The sequence below is a fragment of the Xenopus tropicalis genome, chromosome 1 (genome assembly GCF_000004195.4).
Source record: "Xenopus tropicalis strain Nigerian chromosome 1, UCB_Xtro_10.0, whole genome shotgun sequence".
NCBI classification, from domain to species: Eukaryota; Metazoa; Chordata; class Amphibia; order Anura; family Pipidae; genus Xenopus; species Xenopus tropicalis.
In genome coordinates, this window is record NC_030677.2 from 61,773,530 (window position 1) to 61,792,941 (window position 19,412).

Consider the following 19,412-nt stretch of genomic DNA (forward strand, 5'->3'; position numbering starts at 1 on the left):
GCAATGAAGGGAATTGCTAGTGGAAAGTCCTGAGCATTGCTTCCGCTTTACTAAAGTCGCGCATAGTTTCCTACTGTTGCGCAGGCCTTTCCAATTTGTATTTATCCATTAATGTAATAACCTCCTGTTGTTTATTGTTCTACTCTACAGTGCTGTGCATATATAAAGATATACATACGTATATACAACTGCACCAGTTTATAACGTTGCTGTAATCAGGCTTAGACTAGGTCCTCTGGTTTCATATTAATATGTACGTAAGGTTGTTACTTGCCAAGGCCAGTATTATAAATTTACCGGCAATGTAGTTGCTGGTAAATTTGAAAATATCCTTAAATTGAGCCCCTGGGCCGTCCTCTAAAGCCCCCAATAGCAACTGTATGTTGTTTATAATAGCTGGTTAGGCAAGTTTTCCCTTGCAAGTGTCCAGTATTCTAATTATCTGTGGTTAAAACCTTCCCCTGTGTCTCATTAAGGTCTCTAACCCACATACATTTATTCATGAGACTGCATACAGTGGTGTTTGTACTGCATAGGAATACATAAGATAAGAAACCCCCATTCTAGTCTAAAGTCAAAGTATCCACTGCGCCGCCATAAACTGCAGAACGCTGGTGAGCAGCCTATGTTATTTCATGTTGCCACGCAGAGTGAGGAGGAACTAAGTTTACAAAATTCAGAAATGGATCATAATGCCTGATGGCATGGAGCAAGTTTGTGGAATTTATAATTGATTATTCATAATATTAAGCACACTCACATCTATACATATTCTTTGTGCTGAGAACTATCCTTTGATCTGTAATTACTATATATTGGCTCTGTTAAAGAGTTTGGAACCTTTTAAATCAATATTTAGTTAAATAGACCTTTTGTGATTCGCTGTTTTATAAATCTGCTCAATGAGTTATTTAATACGATAGGGTTTAAACATCATATTTAAAGGTAATGTTCATGCAAAAAAACTTTTTTTGCATAATAGGATCTGTTATCCAGAATTCTTGGGACCAAGGGTTTTCCAGATAAGGGATCTTTCTATAATTTGGATCTCCATACCTTAATCCTGCTAAACATTAAACAAACCTATTAGCATAGTTTTGCTACCAATATGGATTCACGGCTTAGTAAGAATCAAGTACAAGGTAGTGTTTTATTATTACAGAGAAAAATTAAACCATTTTTAAAAATCAGAATGGTTTGCTTAAAGTGGATGCTATGGGAGATGGCCTTCTTGTAATGTTCTGGATAATGGTTTCTGGATACAAGGGATTCCATACCTGTAATAGAAATGTACTACCAAGCAACTATCCAGTATAGACTGAAAATACAGAAATTGAACATTATCATTCGTAAACATAAATGCTACTGAAAGCAGCATTTGTACCAGACCATGTATAGCATTCACTTACAATTTCATTTACAAATAATTTTTTAAATCATTACAATTTTTAATTAATTAATATTGGAAAGTGGGCACAGTGTACCCCTTGTTTAACATGAGCTCAATGAATACAACTTGTGTTGAACATACTTTTGTCTGTCTTTTTAAAAGAAATATTAAATTATTTTTATTTCTTACACTTATGATACATTTTACTAATAAGGCACCAGTGCACTGTCTATGTTTAGAGCAAACTTTGAACTGATGTCGAAAAGGGGAGTATACTAATGGTTGCATCTGTCTAGTTTTAAATCGGGCAGCCCGGTTTTCGGAATTTTTCGGATTTTTAATTAATTAATATTGGAAAGTGGGCACAGTGTACCCCTTGTTTAACATGAGCTCAATGAATACAACTTGTGTTGAACATACTTTTGTCTGTCTTTTTAAAAGAAATATTAAATTATTTTTATTTCTTACACTTATGATACATTTTACTAATAAGGCACCAGTGCACTGTCTATGTTTAGAGCAAACTTTGAACTGATGTCGAAAAGGGGAGTATACTAATGGTTGCATCTGTCTGGTTTTAAATCGGGCAGCCCGGTTTTCGGAAGGGCTGTCTGGTTTTCTGCGACCTCACTGCCTGCCCCCTGTCCGGTGACAAACGCCGGCAGAGGTGGCAACCCTAAGTAGCCTGCACATATAATGCCAGTTTAGACCCAAAGCTTCTGGTGTCCAAGGCAAGCCCCCATGCCACCTAGGGTTGGCACCTTGCCTGCCTGGGAACTCTGGGCAGGGAGCTGGGGTGTGATTTTTTTTTTTGCGTGTACAATGAAATCACCAGAAGTGTCATCACTGCGCGGTCACTAGGGTTGCCACCTCTGCCTGCTTTCTGAGCCAGGCAGGGGGCGTGGGTGATGTCACAGGAGGGGAGAGGAGGCGGGGCTGTGACATTGTGGGGCGGGAAGGATACATGCCTGCAACGTCACAGGGGCGGGGCGATCGGTCAATTGGCAATGTTACTGCCTGGTTTTCCTCATTTGGGAAACTGGGCAGGAGGTTTTGACCTGGGCAGCCCTTCCAAAAACTGGGCTGTCCGGGTCAAAATCGGACAGGTGGCAACCCTAGCGCTCACACAACCTGGAGTTGTGCTGTGCAGCCTCTGAATACCCCTCTGCGCCCGCAAACAAAGTAAGGATTGTGCCAATAGACACTTATTGCGCATGCTTTCTGGAAAAATCAGCAGAGCGTTGTATAGCTGGGGTAATTAGGCATAATGACTGGAGACCGGGGGCAGGGGGTGAAAATCAGGTTACTCCCAAAATAATTCAGGGGAGTTGACAGCTCTGCCTATATAATGACTAACTATAGCTAACAATGTGACCCGTTCTTCAGATAAATGTTTACAAATAAAGTGGCAGATTACTGACTTCTGACAGCAGGACAGTAACAATACAGGCAGTACAGTATATCTCTACTGGGGACTATGGGGAAGGGTTAAATATTTATTTAAGGGAGGTAAGTAATGGCAGGCTTTCCAGAGAATGTTATGAAACAATCTGTTCACCAGGAAAATTCAGATAAAAAGCATTCCAAATAATTCATCCTAAAACTGTATTAAAGCTGATCTCTGTTTTTGGGACACTTATCAAGAAAGTGGTCAACCATGATTGCAACTTTTTGTCAATTTGTACAAAATTAAGACAAACTTTACAATTCGAAACAATAGTTTTTGCTGCAATTTTGCACTACCCCCCCAAAAGATGTAACATTACGCAACCCCTAAACCTTTCAGCATTCAACTGAGAATCAAGTTTTTTTCAGCAGTTTTGCAGAATCCAACTTTCCCGCCAACATTTCATGATTGTGATTAACTTTTTTGTGATTTTCATAAATATTTCATTGGAAATATGAAATCACAACTAGACTCAAATTTCTCATTAATTTTGATGAATGTTCCTCTAAGTTTCCCTTAACCATGAATTGTTATTGTCTCCATTTAAATAGGGATCCAACATCAGAGGGGGCGACTGTGGTGCCAAGGTATTTTACTGTGTCCGTATATCCATACAAAACATAATAATCAGATTGAGGGGTGTTAAAATGATTTTACTGTTAAAGCCTCGTGTCTTTAAGTTACACCTTTGTGGATAATGGATTTCCGTCAAACAAGCAGGGCTCATTTATCAACAGTGAGCATTGTACCGGGGCAGTAAACCATTACAGCCAACCAAATGTTTGCCTTCATTGTTCTACTTGCAGATGACTGAGAAAAAATAATTATTGGTTGGTTCCTATGGGTTACTGCCCAGATGTAAATTTGCCCAGTGTTAATAAATGAGTCCCTGTGTTACTGCAGTATAAAGACAGACATGACAATCCATGATGTCCATGATGTTGATGTAATATTGTTTGATTGGTGCCCCTGCTTATGTGCAGCACACACTTTGTGATGGTCAGTCACCTCCTTGGGTCCCGTGACAAATTTTTGCAACCATTTTGCAGAAAAATCTGCCAAAATTCGCTGCAAATCCATGCCTGGCAAAAAGTGTCACTCATCACTACCCACCTTAGCACAGTGCAGCTGGGTGTCTGACATGGCAGGTGCGCTTAAAAAAACTCAAATTCCAGTTATGGTTCAAAAACTTGTATGTCTGATATTTATTAAGTGCAAACAACCCAAAAACTCGAATGTAAAAATGTGCCATCTAAAAGCTTGTGAGTTTCTATAGAAGTTAATGGGAGCTGTCCTAGGCAAAGTCAAGTTGTATGTTCGATTCGAGTTTGTTTCGAGTTTGAACCTCAAGTTTTTTTCTTATTTACGTAAGTTTACCACATAAATAAATAAACGAACATTTCATATGATATGCAATTTTAATCAATTTAGAAAAACAAATTTAAAAATTGATTAATAATTGATAAATAAGCCCATAGGTTCTGTGGGACCACAGTAAATTGACCATTGAAGCCAAAGGATTGCTGCTTGCGCATGCACACATTATGCTCAAAATGTTGTTGGCGAATGCTGAGTGCGCTTTCCCACCTGGAATTTAAAGAAAACTTCAGGAGATGGAGGTAAAATTGGGAGAATGCTATCAATGGACAGGGGGGCTGGGGGAGAGAAGGCCAAATTGGGTAACTCCCAGAAAAATATTGGAATTGACAGCTCTGTGTGTTCTTTCGTGGGGCAAACAGGGAAATGGTAAGTGGCAGTGGGTCTGATGACCACGTTCCTTGACACTGCCCTGGTCATGGCTCTATTAAATGTTTAAATGATTTTTGGTAGACAAAGTATGGTGATCCAAATTATGGAAAGATTCTTTATATGGAAAACCTTAGGTCCCGAGGATTCTTCATAACAGGTCCCATACCTGTATTTAGAAAACTTTGCACTTTCCCAGGCAACATTTAATCAGTTCAGCTGCCAAAGATTAAATATCCTTTGTTCCCCAAGCATTCTGCAAGTCACAATGATCTGCTTAAAACAACAGGAGTTCCTGTCACTCCTACAGATTTGTATAAGCAGATCAGGCTTTGCCTTGTGCAACATGCTGTTTGTGGAAGTGCTGAGTAATACAAAAGTTTTCATGTGGCTGATGCAAACCTGTGAGATTTGCATCATCATTAAGCAGCAATAACCCGGCATGACAGGAGCATAATGAAGTAGAAGTGGTCAGAGTCATACGGAAGTTAGGCTGGTCTGTCCCAGTACATAAGGGGAGCACTGGGAAACAACAGGTGCTGCTGAGAAGTAACAGAGAGACCGCTCCTGGAATTGTTCATTGGAAAGTTTGAGCAGTTCTCGCAGCTCACGCCTGTCACAAACCACCTGCACGGCACTTTTTCTGTTGGCAAGGATCCCTGCTACTGTTCAGCTCATCATGTATAGGCAAGCAGCTGATGATGTGTACTCTGTCACCAAAGGAAAGGACTCACGCCGTATGTTGCCCTCAGCTGACAAAAAGATGTCTGAGAAAGGAGAAAAAGTGGTGCTGAAAAAGAAAGTAACTCTGTTGAGAGGGATTTCTATAATCATTGGAACTATTATTGGAGCTGGGATTTTTATTTCTCCCAAAGGAATTCTCCAAAATACAGGGAGTGTAGGAATGTCGCTGGTTGTATGGACAGCCTGTGGCATTCTCTCATTATTTGGTGAGTGAGCAGCTTGCATTTGTACAGTTTGCTATTTATTGATGATTTTAGCCCAGATGTGCGATGTGGGAATCTAGCCGGTTTTATTAAAGGGGTTGTTCACCTTTAAATTAACGTTTAGGATGATGTAGAGTGCTACTCTAAGACGCTAAGCTAGTGGTCTTCATTTATTATTATTTGTGGGTTTTGAATAATTTAGCTTTTTGTTCAGCAGCTCTAAAGATTAAAATTTTAGCAGCTATCTGTTTTCTGGGGTCCATTTTAACCTAGCAACTAGGCAGTGGTGTGAGTGAGAGGCTGGAATATGAATAGATTCTAACATGGAAACATAAGTAATAAAAAGTAACAATATCAATAGGGTTGTAGCCTCACAGAGCAATAGATTTTTTGGCTGCGGTCAGTGACCTTAATTTTAAAACTGGAAAGAGGCAAATAATTCAAAACCTATAAAAAATAAACACCAATTAAAAGGTTGCTTACAATAGGCCATTGTATAACATGCTAAAAGTTAACCTGAAGGTGAACCACCCATTTAAGGTGACTCAGCACAAATGGCAGTTAGGCAAGAAAAGGTCTGCTAATTGCTCTGCCAACAGTAAAATGTAAATGAAAGGTTTTTGTGAAAAGGGAAATGTATAGAATGTTTCTTTATCTAGATTTATATTTTTATTGCATGCATTTATTTTTAATTACAGAATGCAGTTTTAAGGGAAACTTATGTTTCAAATAAACCTTAGACCTTATTCATTTCATTTTTTTCCCATTACTAGTTGCACTCTGCAACTTAAGTTAGAGACCCCCATTTCATTATTCATTTACCCCTGTTTTTGTAACACAATCCTTCTTTCTCCAATCTTTTTCATGCAGGGCTATATTTGCCCATTGAATTCAAGAATGATGAGCTTCAAAAGTTTATAGTGGTATGAGATTTACTATGTGGAGATCTGATGTCCAAAAAACCTTTTGTGATTTTATATTCATGTATTTTTAGTAGCCTTATGACATGGTGCTCCACTTTACCCAAGTATTCTGGATAATAGATATATATATAATTTAGAAACTCCCACAATTAAAAAATAAAGAACAACTGCAAACTTTCTTTAAACACCAATGTCATGTATTAATTAAACGGGAACTATTCCCACAGGCATTGTTGACTGAAAGTATCAGGACATAGTCCCCCCGCCTACACCTAAATCTCATCTGTGTACCTATGCCAGCATCTGGCGTTGCTCCTTAACAGGCACTTTTTATGTAGTGTACTACCAAAGCCCAAATATTGCCCTGTCTGCCCAAAGGCAGAAGGGTCACAGGGAACCTTGCTTACCATGCATTCCTGCAATAAAATAAAAAGGACATTTGGGTCTGTTCCAGCTGGCAATATTTACTGTTTAATGTGCCAACATATGACCATAGATTCAACCCTACTGGATTTAAAATGAACAATTTTTCTTTCATTTATTGGCTATGTATTAGATGTTCTTTTTTTATGGTCATGGAAGTTCAGTAACCACTGTACCAGCAGATGGGTGGATTTACAAATCTATTACACAACTTCAGCTGTTTGTCATGACGTTGATGGGTAAGGGTGTGTACTGCAATACCTAAGCCTCATCAGTGTGCTGGGTATTTGCATTCTGGTTAGGATATATGACTCATTTGGTTTACAGATGAAACATCATTTTAGTTTGGTGTGCTATCGCATACTATCTGGTTACAAATATATGGTTTATTTTAATCAAAACTCACCCTTACTATTAAGGTGGGAATGAAACCTCTACTTACGTTCTGTTAGTAACTGGGATCTAATAATTGTAGTGTAAGTGACAGGTTGGTGCAGCCTTAAGCACAAAATTTATGTACATGACAGGAGTGGTTTATTGCTTCTAAACATGCACAACAAGAATTAGCGGGGGTATAGTGGTGCAAGAGAGGAAAGCCTATAAAAACACAGGCGTTCTTGTACGTACAGTATAAGGACATATTAGGAATGCCTTTGACTGGGTGTGGAATTTGCCTTAGAGGGATATTATCTTACCTGTTTGGAACTCCCTAAATCACTAAAGATTTATGCAACTTTTCTCATTGTGTAAGACTTACTGCATGTCACACAGGTAGAATTGAAGATGGCTAGAAATGGAAATAATTATTTGTAAAAGAACAGTTTGTTAGCTCATTCATATAGGTAAACACATTTGTTGATAAATTAGCATATCCAAGCAGAAGAACCCAACCTTATATGATTTACTAAACAGCTATTAAAAAAATGGTGGGAATATAAATCTCACTTTTAAATAGTGTATAAATATATATATATATTATATGAATCTTTCCAGTTATAAGAAAGGTTTATATTACATTTATTTTGAAAACAGAGAATTACTGACCCATGTGGCCATAAAGTTCTACAGGACAGGTGCAAATGTGCAAAAAAAACCCCCCATTGTTCATGCCCTTTTTTGCCCTGACTCGACTTTGTAAATGACTTCCATAATATTTTTAAAATATAGTCAATAACGTAAAAATTGTCTGATAACAGGAAATATTAATTAAACCAAGTTGTTGTGTTCCCTGGCTTAATTCCATTCTCCCAAGGGAAAATGATCTGAACAGGTATTTAAATGCACTTTAGAAATGTAGCACTTGGCATCACATTTATTTTTCCTTCATCACTTGACAAAATGTTCCTGTTAGCCTCTAACTTTTCACAAGCAAATAAATGCTTTGGTGTTTGTTTTGGTGTTAAGAACCAACAATGCTTTTGCAAACAAACGTGTAAACTATCCAAATTGTATTCAAAGGTGTATTTACCTTGAAACAGAAACACCGTTTTACATTTTATTGTACTTAACCCATGACCACCCAAAGACTTAACTACACACATTTAATATTTTCACATTTAAAGGGATAGTGCAGTGGAGAAACATGTTTTTTTCAATTTGCTCCAATTACTAGTTCTCCTAACACATCGTGTTGTACAGTTATTTAAAAAAACTAATTGTTTTCATTATATTTAAGTTAGAAACTACCCATGCTGTCTGACTTTCACTTTAAGAGATACAGCACATGGGGGTTTTAGACTCCTGCTGCTGTCCAGGGAATACTAGTACAAGTCAAATTCCCCCTGTCAGCCTGTCATTGCTACTAAATGAAAAGCACTGTGGCTAATGCAGAGGTGATGGACCTCCTCATCAAAAAGCTCATGCAATGTTTTTGGAAGGCGAGGTCTGCTTAATGTGCATCATCTAGGGTGCTTTTAATTTAATATTATCAGAAGTGCTGACAGGGGCATTTAAACTGCTACTGACCACTAGAGGACCCTGGTGCCATAGCCCTAGCTGGAAACTGCCTTTCACTGTTAGTAGAGATGTATATGAATTAATTCATAATTTTAGTCCAAGAATCCCTGTACTAGCTGTGTCGGGCTGTTTCAAAGTACATCCATTAGAAGTGTCATGGTTGGCATTACTCTGATACATAGCTTCAGATTCCAAGAATCAGCTTGTAGACTAAAGGACATATATCTGCAGTATCCACTATACAGTGATTTCCAAGAGCAATATCTCAACATCCTAAATATGTTTTACGTAGTGAGGAGTGAGACGAAGAGGGTACTGATATCTCAAATATATTAAATACAGTGAGAGACAATATCGCATCATACATAGCAAGAGGATACTGACACCTCCTTACCCTTCCAAAAAGCAGGGTACTTGAAGGATGTAGTAGGTTTTAGCATTGTACAGATCAAAATTAAGGGGGTTATTTATCCTTAGGCTAATGTCCCACACGGAGATTAGTCGCCCACGTTAAATCTCTGCTACTTGGGGTGACTAATCTCCCCAAAAAGCGTTTCCACTGGCAAAAAAGGGTCTCTGGTGGATAGGCATACGCATTGCTTAATTTTTCCAAAGACGTGCAAAGTTGCCTGCAGGAGGAAACTTTGCGCGGCTTCTGAAAAATAAAACAATGTGTAGGCCTTTGCCGCGGCCATTCCCTTTTTTGCCAGTAGAAAGGCTTTTCAGGGACATTAGTCACCAGCAGTTGCAAAAATTTATTGCAAATGATTAATCTCTTTATAGGACATTAGCCTTAAATTAACTTGATGTAGATAGTGCTATTGGGAAACAATTTGCAATTGGTCTTCACATTTTTTTTTTCATTATTTGTGTTGAGTTATTTAGATTTATATTCAGCAGCTTTCCAGCTATATGGTTGCTAGGGTCCAAATTACCCTAGCAAACAGGCAGTGGTTCGAAACTGAAATATAAATTGTAGATTGTAGTGGGTCTGAATATAAAGGTAGTAATAAAGTAGTAATAAAAAGTAACAATAGCATTAAAATTGTAGCTTCAAAGGGTAATATCTTTTTTTGGCTTCAGGGGTCAGTGACACTCTTTTGAAAGCTGGAAATATATACACCATTGTATAACGTAAATGGTAGATGCAAGAATTGTCCCCTGCAGGAGAATCAGAGGAAAAGCTATGTCATAGGACAGGAAAATAACTGAAGGGCTGAGGAAGTAGCTGCTTAAAGAAAAATGTAAGCTTTTAGTGGGCCTGCTTTTTGTTATATGCTCAAGACACGAGACAGATGTGTATCAACTCTGTGTCCTGCCCTGTGCTTAAACTTGGACTTTGTGGATCTGGGGATTTTGGTAGATAACAAGTTGTCTAATTCCAAGAAGTGTCATTCAGTGGCTACTAAAGCAAATAAAGTGCTGTCTTCCATAAAAAGGATGTTAACTCAATTTTGCCTCTTAGGGCTAAGGACCCAAAGAGCGAGTTAGTTGGCCGAGATATATCGCTGCTGCTGCAGACGACTAAGCGCTCTGAAATGCCTTTCCACAGGCAAAAATAGGAGTCGCTGGTGGAAAGGCGGATGCATCGATTCGGCTTTCTGAAGTTGCGTGAAGTTGCTCACAGGAGGAAACATGCATGAGTTCGGCAAGCCGAATCGATGCATCTGCCTTTCCACCAGCGACTCCTATTTTTGCCTGTGAATAGGCATTTCAGAGCGGTTAGCCGTCTGCGGCAGCAGCGATCTATCTCGGGCGACTAAATCGATCTGTGGGTCCTTAGCCTTAGAGGGGCTTACGTGATTTCTTGAATAAACATAATATCCAAGGCTTTTGTGATACTAAAATCTACAATTAGTATTGATGTTGGTAAATATAGTTTATGTATGTGAGTGTATATATATGTCAGTATAGGTTTATGTGAGTACTGGTTTCACTTGGAAGGGTTGAACTTGATGGACTTCAGCCTTTTTTTAACCCAACTTAACTATGTAGCTAGGTTGCTATGGACAACTGCACTGGAAAAATTTTGCACCAGTACAACCTGATCCAGATGGCCTTGTAGCAGTCATATTATCAAGGTGCAGCATAGCAAAAAGGAAAGCCAAGGAAAGGGGTTAGCCAGTGTTGCTCAGGAAACCCAGATTTCAGCACTTCCCAGTAATTGGCTTAAGGTGGCCATAAAAAAGTGCCAATCGAGCGGATTTTACCCTATAAGCCCAACTAAGGAGTGCAATATTGGGCTAATTCACTAATTCCCTAGGGCCAAACAATCGAATTACAACAGCAGCATAGGCGCTGTCAAACCAAGGAAAATCAAACTTACCTGATCTAGGTCGCCAATGAGCGGATGTTTCCCCTAATATGCCCACTTAAGGTGAAAGATATAGTTGTAATGTGATCATTTGGCCTTAGGACCATCAGAGAAAGGTCTGCACCAATAAGCTGATGTGGTCCACTGAAAATCAAGCCTGCCTGATCGACATCTGGCCGATATCAGTCAGTAGGCCCATCAGAGTGCCTGTAACATGGACAGATAAGCTTCAGAATCAGTTTGAAAGACTAGAGTCCTTTAGCACAGTTCTTCATTGTCTTATTTCTGGTCCCATTATTCATGATGGTTGTTAATTACCAAATGGGCTTCCTTATTTAACACTTCTAATGAATTGCTTTTGTTTATGAATCTGCAAGAATAAAGCATTTTGGAAACTGATTTATGCTCATGGCTCAAATACTACAGAGCACCTTCTTTGCATTCTTCATTTCTCTGGTAATAAAGATCAAATGCTGTAGGCAATGCATTGTTTTTATTTTTACAAAGGACTTTAATTACTGGCATCTCATTACTAATCTCAGAGGGAAGGATTCTAATGTAGCAAATAATCTAATGCTATCATTTATTCTTCTTTTATTGCTTTTAGTACAAAATAATTGACTCTTATTTGTAACTAAATGTAATATCTGCAATGGTTTTTCCTAATGGAATGCACACATTAGTAAATCTACATCAACATCAAAACATGGTTGTGACAGTATACTGTATGTATAAAGGAGATAATAATTTGGAGCAGCAGAGTGTAAATAACTAGCTTGCTTGGTATTATTCTATTGTCATCGCTTATGGAAGCACAAGTTCGTTTATGGTTGTTTCTGCCTATGTTTGCAACATGGTGCAGTCCATCATGAGAATGAGAGTTATTCTGCAATTACCTTGAAGGGATTCAGTCATTTTTGGACCAAAAACAAGTAAACAGTATATAATTCTAATTCTTTTCTAAAGCTTGTTTACATGTGGATTGGGATTGTTGTAACAGAAAGAGCATGAAAGTGATGTATAAAGGTGTATAAAAGAGTGGTCATATTAAAAAAATATATTTATATATAGTATATTTTATAAATCATTCTTTTACTGAAAGATTGTTTGTAACCAAGGATCATCCTTTCCAATGAAATGGAAAATTAGATGGGTCTTCCTCCCATTTCATTTATATGTGAGAAGAATTAAAATCTTCACTGAAAGTGTATCATACGGTTGTGGTTACTTTACCAGTAGCCCCCAAGCTCACTTCATACACTTAGGGGCAGAGTTATCAAAATGTGAGTTTAGAGCTCAATACATAAAAACTCACCCACGTTCTATTCATTCCTATGGGATTTTTAGAAGCATATTTATCAAATTGTGAGTTCTAAATTTCACCCATTAATAAATACCCTTCTAAAAATCCCATAGCAATGAATAGAACATGGGTGAGTTTTTATGTATTGAGCTCTAAACTCACATTTTGATAAATCTGCCCCCAAATGACACAATGGGCGTCAATGTTTTTAAATTTATGTTTTAATCAGATTAAACACATGCTTTTGAATTCATACAATAGATCCCTGCTTTTATTTACCCGGAATTTACGCCATTTATTTGCAGTTCAGTGCAAGTAAGCAGTGTGGTTTTCTTCTGTTTTTCTGAATAAAAGCGGGTTTCTACTATATTTTGTTAATTGTGTAGAATAAGCATAGTCCTAAAATCCTTAAATGGATGAAAAGTTGCTCTTTAAATATTCAGTAAATATACAATGAACTTGCTGTTTATTCCTGAAAGACAAAAGCTTTTTCACTGGGTAAATGAGTGTTTTATGTGCAAGTAATAAAAAAAACAGTTGGAATCCATTCCTATTGCAAACCTACAATATTTTTAAAAGAAAAGAGTGCAAGGCTTTCTTCAAGCCTTATTTCTAATCTACATTAATCTGTTCAGGTACTAAGGGTCTCTACCTAATCCTTTGGAAAGTTTTACTTTTCAAGTAGTGCCTTAATGGCATTTGCACAGTAATTTCAAGCTTTGTTAGAGACATAACATCAACAACGTTTAGGCCCTCTTATGCTTATTTAAATTCTACACATCTTTTAGATATTCCGAAATTCAGGACAAGGCAGAAAATGTGAAATGTGACAATGAAAATATTATCTGCTCATCCTGCTTAGGTACAGGCTGGTACAGGCTTTTTACAGAAATACATTAGGCTGGGGAAACATTAGTCTAAATGGGAGGCAGGAATGAAGGAAATCCCATTTTAAATGTTGCACAGCAAGTTATCAAGCAGAATGAACATATGAAAAAGGCCAATGTGAATGTGATACTCTGTTATTACGGCATCTCTAGCTTGCAGTGATGGGGAATTAGTTTTACTTTCTTATTAAAGGTATGTCATTGATATTAATAGGAAACATCATCAATTTGTCTCAGTAAACTGTAAGGATCTTTGATGGTTTATGCCTGTTAATTTTGTTTCCATTGCTAAGTGTTTTGGTTCCCCACTCTTAAAAATAATATACGACTGCCATGTGTTTCTTGTCTGTTAATCTATAAACAGCCTCTGCTGGCTTCTTGCAAAGAGATTACAGCACTCATGAGGGATATGGGAGGTGAAGTTTCTTAGCATATGCGCCTTGCACTTCGGTATAGATGCTTAAAGAGCAGTTGCATACATTCTGCCACTGCTGTATTGTGTGCAAATGCAACTATTAAATACCCAAAAGCTACTGCCACTGGCAGTAATTCCAAATTCCAATTCCGCAGCAGTTTGCATTAATAGGCACAGCTAATGTGCTCCAAAAGAATCACATGCTAATGTTGTTTTAAAGGCAATCCCCATTCTAAAAATCATAGCTGCAACTTGCATTGTAACATTCGCTGCATTGTGGGTGAAAAAACCTGGTTTTCACATGCAGTCATTGGGACAATGGTACCAGAACACTAGAAATGGTCAAATACTTGCTAATGACTTCAGTGATAATCACAATTAAACTAGTTTTAAGCTGGCCACACACGTGGTGATTTTCAATCTCAGATGGTCGCATGAAAGATCGTTCCAACCCTCCACTGACATTCAGGGCTGAATCGGCAGATATGGATGTAGAAACAATAGAAATTCTACCTCCTTCTGTTGATTCAGTCTTGAAGGCAGATTTTGCTCAGGCGCCGATCTTTTAACCCGTCCAATCGGCGAGTCGACCAATATCAGCAGCCTTCTGTGATATTGGTCACCTCGCCAAGTTGCCATACACACACCGAATATCATACGAAAGAAGATTTCGTACGATATTATTGGTGCGTGTATGGCCAGCTTAAATGTCTGAAAACCTGTCTATCTGCATCTTTAGCAGTGATTGTGGTAGAATGCGTTGGGTACTTCCCTAGTACTTCCCTAGTGCATCCCTAGTACTTGTACCAGTTTCTACTAAAGTCAATGGAAAGAATAAATTATTTTTCTTGTTATATTCTTGTCAGAGCTACTATATCTAGAATATGTAGTGACCACAAATTGCCCCTGTATGTCCTGTCCTTCAAAGTAAATAAGGAATGAATAGTGAAATAAAATAATAAAGAATAATACCTTCTATGTAGATTATTAGTGTTTGCATAGAATACTGCTTGCTGTACATGTCATATCTAACATTTAATCTTCCAAGTTCTGAGCACATATCCTTACTATAAGTCAGTAAATATTTCATTGAAAGAATTGTTACCAATGGTATAGACTTTGGTAAAACATTTAACACCCAGCAGATACAGTAGGTATCTTCAATATTATGAGACATTCCACTTATTATGCTGAATTTTGGTTCGTTGAACTTTCTTAATGGTCACATAATAGAGCTTAAGCTGCAGGTAATGATACCCTGCCTACTGAATGGCTGGATCTTCTCTATTTCATGCATTTTGCCTGAAACCTACTCAGAGATCAATGCTTCTTGCATTCTGCTGGATTGCACACTCCATTATATGATCAGAGGTTCAGTTGCTTGAGCAACCAGTCAAATGTAGTCTACAGGAACATCATAAGTCACCTCGTGAATGTTGATCTGCCAGGTTGCCACCCACGGCTAATGACTCAGCATTACTTGCTCATAGCAGAGGCAACTGAGTGTTTAATAACACTATCACTTTTAACCCACTCTGTGATATAAGCCATTGGTTTGCTTTCCTTCTGTTGTCTAGCAAATATAAATTGCCCTTTCTTTCTCCCTAAACAGGTGCTCTCTGCTATGCAGAGCTTGGAACGTGTATAAAAAAATCTGGAGGCCATTATACATATATTCTGGAAGCTTTTGGCCCATTGCCTGCATTCATAAGAGTATGGGTAGAACTCTTGGTTATTCGGTGAGTAACTAGCATCCTTATTAAATGTATAGTCTATGGTAATATGTTATAAAAAATCCTTTTAATGATTAAGTCAGATGTATAACTATTCTTTAACAAAAAAATCTTCCTAACTAGTGTGATAAGATGCACAAATCACTTGATATATTTGATCATTCTTTAGTTGAGCATTTGAGAATCACAACTTTTGGGATGACACAGACAGGGGTGTATTTATATATAGGCACCCAAGGCCTAGGGATGTATTTATATATAGACACCCATGGGCCTGTGCCTAGGGTGGCAGCTTTAGGGGGGGTGTCCCATGGGTGCCTATATAATTGGACAAAACATTTTTTAGATGAAACCTATGGAAATCCGGTGATGCAGCTGGGGGGGGGGGAGAACGGTGAGTGAAGTCTAAGTGAATAAGTTCATGTCATAGTATGGGCTGGTGCAAGTGTGGTACATAGCTGGTTCCCTTAAGCTCCTGCTACATGGGGGGGGAGCTTATATCAGTTAGATTTTTTTAAGCCTAGGGCTGAATTTTAGGCCTGTGGTACCCAAAGGCTGAGAATCTTCTCCATGTTCCATGAGTCTTAGAGCACTGTACACACACATTAACAAACATATGCAGCTGCATTGTATAATAAATAGGTGTACACAGTGAACATACAGATTACATACAAAAATACAACAAATACAAGAGGTAAAGTAGTCCCTGCCCAAACCAGCTTACATTCTAATTGAGTAAAAAATAAATATGAAGACTACGAACTGTCACATATAGTCACTGCAAGCAGAGGTGCCCCTGGTAGAGAGCACCTGACTAACTGTAACAAGCCGCATAGATAGGGCCATGCTGAGTCACTCCGCAACTATATTTCAGATGATTTTCCTTGAAGATGTTGTTTACATTTGAATTAACTTTTAGTATGATGTAGGCAGAGAAATTGTAGACAATTAACAATAGGTCTTTATTTTTTGTGGTTTTTCAGTTATTTAGTGTTTTGTTTAGCAGCTAGCATCTAATTCATAGGGTTTTGTTTACCTTAGCAAACAGGCAGTGGTTTAAATGAAAGCCTGAATATGAATAGGTGAGGGACTAAGCAGAAAGATAAGTAATAAAAAGTAATAATAATAAAATTGTAAGCTCTAAAAGCAATTGTTTTTGGCTGTTGGGGTCAGTGATCCCCCATTTGAAAGCTGTAAAGAAAAGTAGAAGGCAAATAATCTGAAAACTATAAATAATAAAGACAAGTTTATATATATATATATATATTATATATATTATATATTAGACTAGCACACCCTTTTTAAAAAGCTTTATGCCTTTTTAAAGCACTCCTTTAACTCAAACTGGCCACACACGAGCCTACACTGATGTCCAGATTGCTCACTCATGTATGGGGCCAAAAGGATGGTGTGTCTGACCCATTGTTGGGCAGATTGACCAGCTTTATGATGGCTTTTTGTACGTCTAGTTCCTTAACAACTGAAGGGCTACAGTTTCCCTGCTGTTAAATATTTAGCCACAAGTAATTTAAGAATTTCTTATTTTTGTATGAAATAGCTTAATTTGCATCACTGCCCTAATAAGGTGACTTACAAACAAGCAGCAAACTTTCTAAATGGCTGTTTAATTACAGAAAGGCCTGGCAGTGCCTGTGTTCTGAGTAAACAAACTCACTGCTCTGCAAATCACAGAAGACTAACAAACTACCTACACTTGATCATTTTTCTTGTTCTAATGTCAGCCAAGTTTTAATAAGAAACTTGCAGATTGTCTACTACTTCATGCCAAAATAATAATCCATCCTAAAATGTGTCCTTGGAATGAAAATGTGATTAATGGACAAATACTTAGTTCTGGTCCAGGATTGTGCCACTGTATACTCATTAGGCATCCAGTGCCTGCAGTCAAGTAGCACATTAATGACCATGGGAGTTACTCTGTATACACCAAGGCAAGGCAGTTGCAGTTTCTTTAAATACTGGTTCAAAAACAACTGCGCCAATTTGCTGTCTGTGAATCTTCTTATTCTATTTTGTATTAATTAACATAACTTTTTATATTAGTCCTCATGTGAATAACTCTGGTACATAGAGCTCTTCTCGCTTGCTTTCCCCACAATCTATCTTAGCCTTGCTTGAGAGTTTTTATTCTAACTATTGTCAGTACAGGTATGGGATCCTTTATCTGGAAACTCATTATTCAGAAAGCTTCAAATTACAAGAAGGCCATCTCCCATGGACTCCATTTTATAGAATTATTCAGATTTTTTAAAAATATTTCCCTTTTCTCTGTAATAATAAAACAGTACCTTCTACTTAAACCTAACTAAGATATAAAGCATTCTTATTGGAGGTAAAACAATCCTTTTAGGTTTAATGAATGTTTAAAATGATTAATTTTTAAAATGATTTTTAGTAGAGTTAAGCTACGGGGATGCAAATTTTGGAAAAACCCCTTATCCAGAAGCAAGGCCCTTCTTTGTCAACACTGAAATCAGTGATCCCCAACCAGTGGCTCGGGGGCAACATGTTGCTCACCAACTCCTTGGATGTTGCTCTCAGTGCCCCCAAACCAGGTAGTTATTTTTGAATTCCTGACTTGGGGGCAAGTTTTGGTTGAATAAAAACAAGATTTACTACCAAATAAAGCCCCTGTAAGCTGATAGGGTGCATAGAGGCTACCTAATAGCCAATCTTAGCCCTTATTTGGCACCTCCATGGACTTTTATGATGCTTGTGTTGCTCTCCAAGTCTTTTTACATTTGACTGTGGCTCACGAGTAAGAAAAGTTGGGGACCCCTGCTTTAGATCTTGTTAAATTATGCTATAGAACTGCAAGCAGGGCATACTGTTACACACTTGCTCTGCTATATAGTTATCCCCTAGCCACATTCTATGATGCCCACAACAGCTGTAGGGCCATAGCTTAGATCAGTGCTGTCCAACTTATAACATGTAGTGGGCTGATTATTCCTCATACATTGTGTTCAATTGCTGGATGATATTTAATATTATGATGTCAAACAGTGAGATCTGTAAAGCGTCTAAGCAGACTGAAGGATGTAAAAATCCTTTAGAGAGGACCACATCCAGTTGGAGAGCCCTGGGTTACATGAACCTACTTCATATAAATGCCAGGCCCCTAAAGCCTTTTTGGCCTGGTCCCTCTACCATTATAGATTGTACTACATTCGCAGAAGGGTTAGTATTTTATTACATAGGGTTGCTGCACAACATAAAATGAGTAACAACCATATATAATTACAACAATACAAAGCCACATAATATTTCATGGAGGTTAGTGGTCCGTTAAAGGAAAATAATTTCACAAAAGGTTTACAATAGAAAGGTTTACCATTGATGGACATGGGATGTGATTTTTACACATCATAAAGTTTCTTACAATACCAATACATAATTTAAGGGTCACTGAAATGTTTATTTAAACTAGCAATGCGAAGTCAATTTAGATGCCTCAGAGGCAATCCTTGCTCAGATCTAAACCTGTTATTTTTACACTGGTGTGGCTGCATAAGCAAATCCTCAGAAGGCTGAGAAGTGGATGAATGCAGAGTGTCTACAGAGCTCGCTGCATGACTGATCTTGTCCTCGCTAATTGCCCTAATACACATCAGTAATTCATATATTCGCCTTTCTCACCCTGTCTCCTGAGGGATATGAGATTACTGACAGTTTCCTTCTGTTTCTGAAGCCAAAAGGCAAATTTTACACCAAAGAATTAGTTTCAACATCATTTCATTTCCCCTACGTGGACAGTTTCAGATTTACATTCTGTCGAGTACAATATTCTTTAAATCTATGGCACTAATCAGCAACTTATGACCATGAAACTGCAGCTACAACTACCGCCATCTTATTGTAGCTAACAGCTGGTCTTTAAAAATCCCATTCCAGTACAAATTGGTTT

The 19,412-nt window shown here is 37.9% G+C and overlaps 1 protein-coding gene across 2 annotated transcripts in view; it reads left to right on the forward strand.

The window, feature by feature from the left end:
• Positions 1-4,892: 4,892 nt before the first annotated feature.
• Positions 4,893-19,412, forward strand: part of slc7a11 (solute carrier family 7 member 11) — a 93,713-nt gene continuing 79,193 nt past the window's right edge. For both annotated transcript variants that reach the window (XR_001924989.2, XM_002932048.5), the window contains exons 1-2: positions 4,893-5,533; positions 15,364-15,490. Coding sequence is in view for 1 of the 2 variants with exons in the window: in XM_002932048.5 (XP_002932094.2) it covers positions 5,263-5,533; positions 15,364-15,490 (398 nt within the window). In the remaining variant the exon portion in view is untranslated. The remainder of the gene's footprint in view (positions 5,534-15,363; positions 15,491-19,412) is intronic.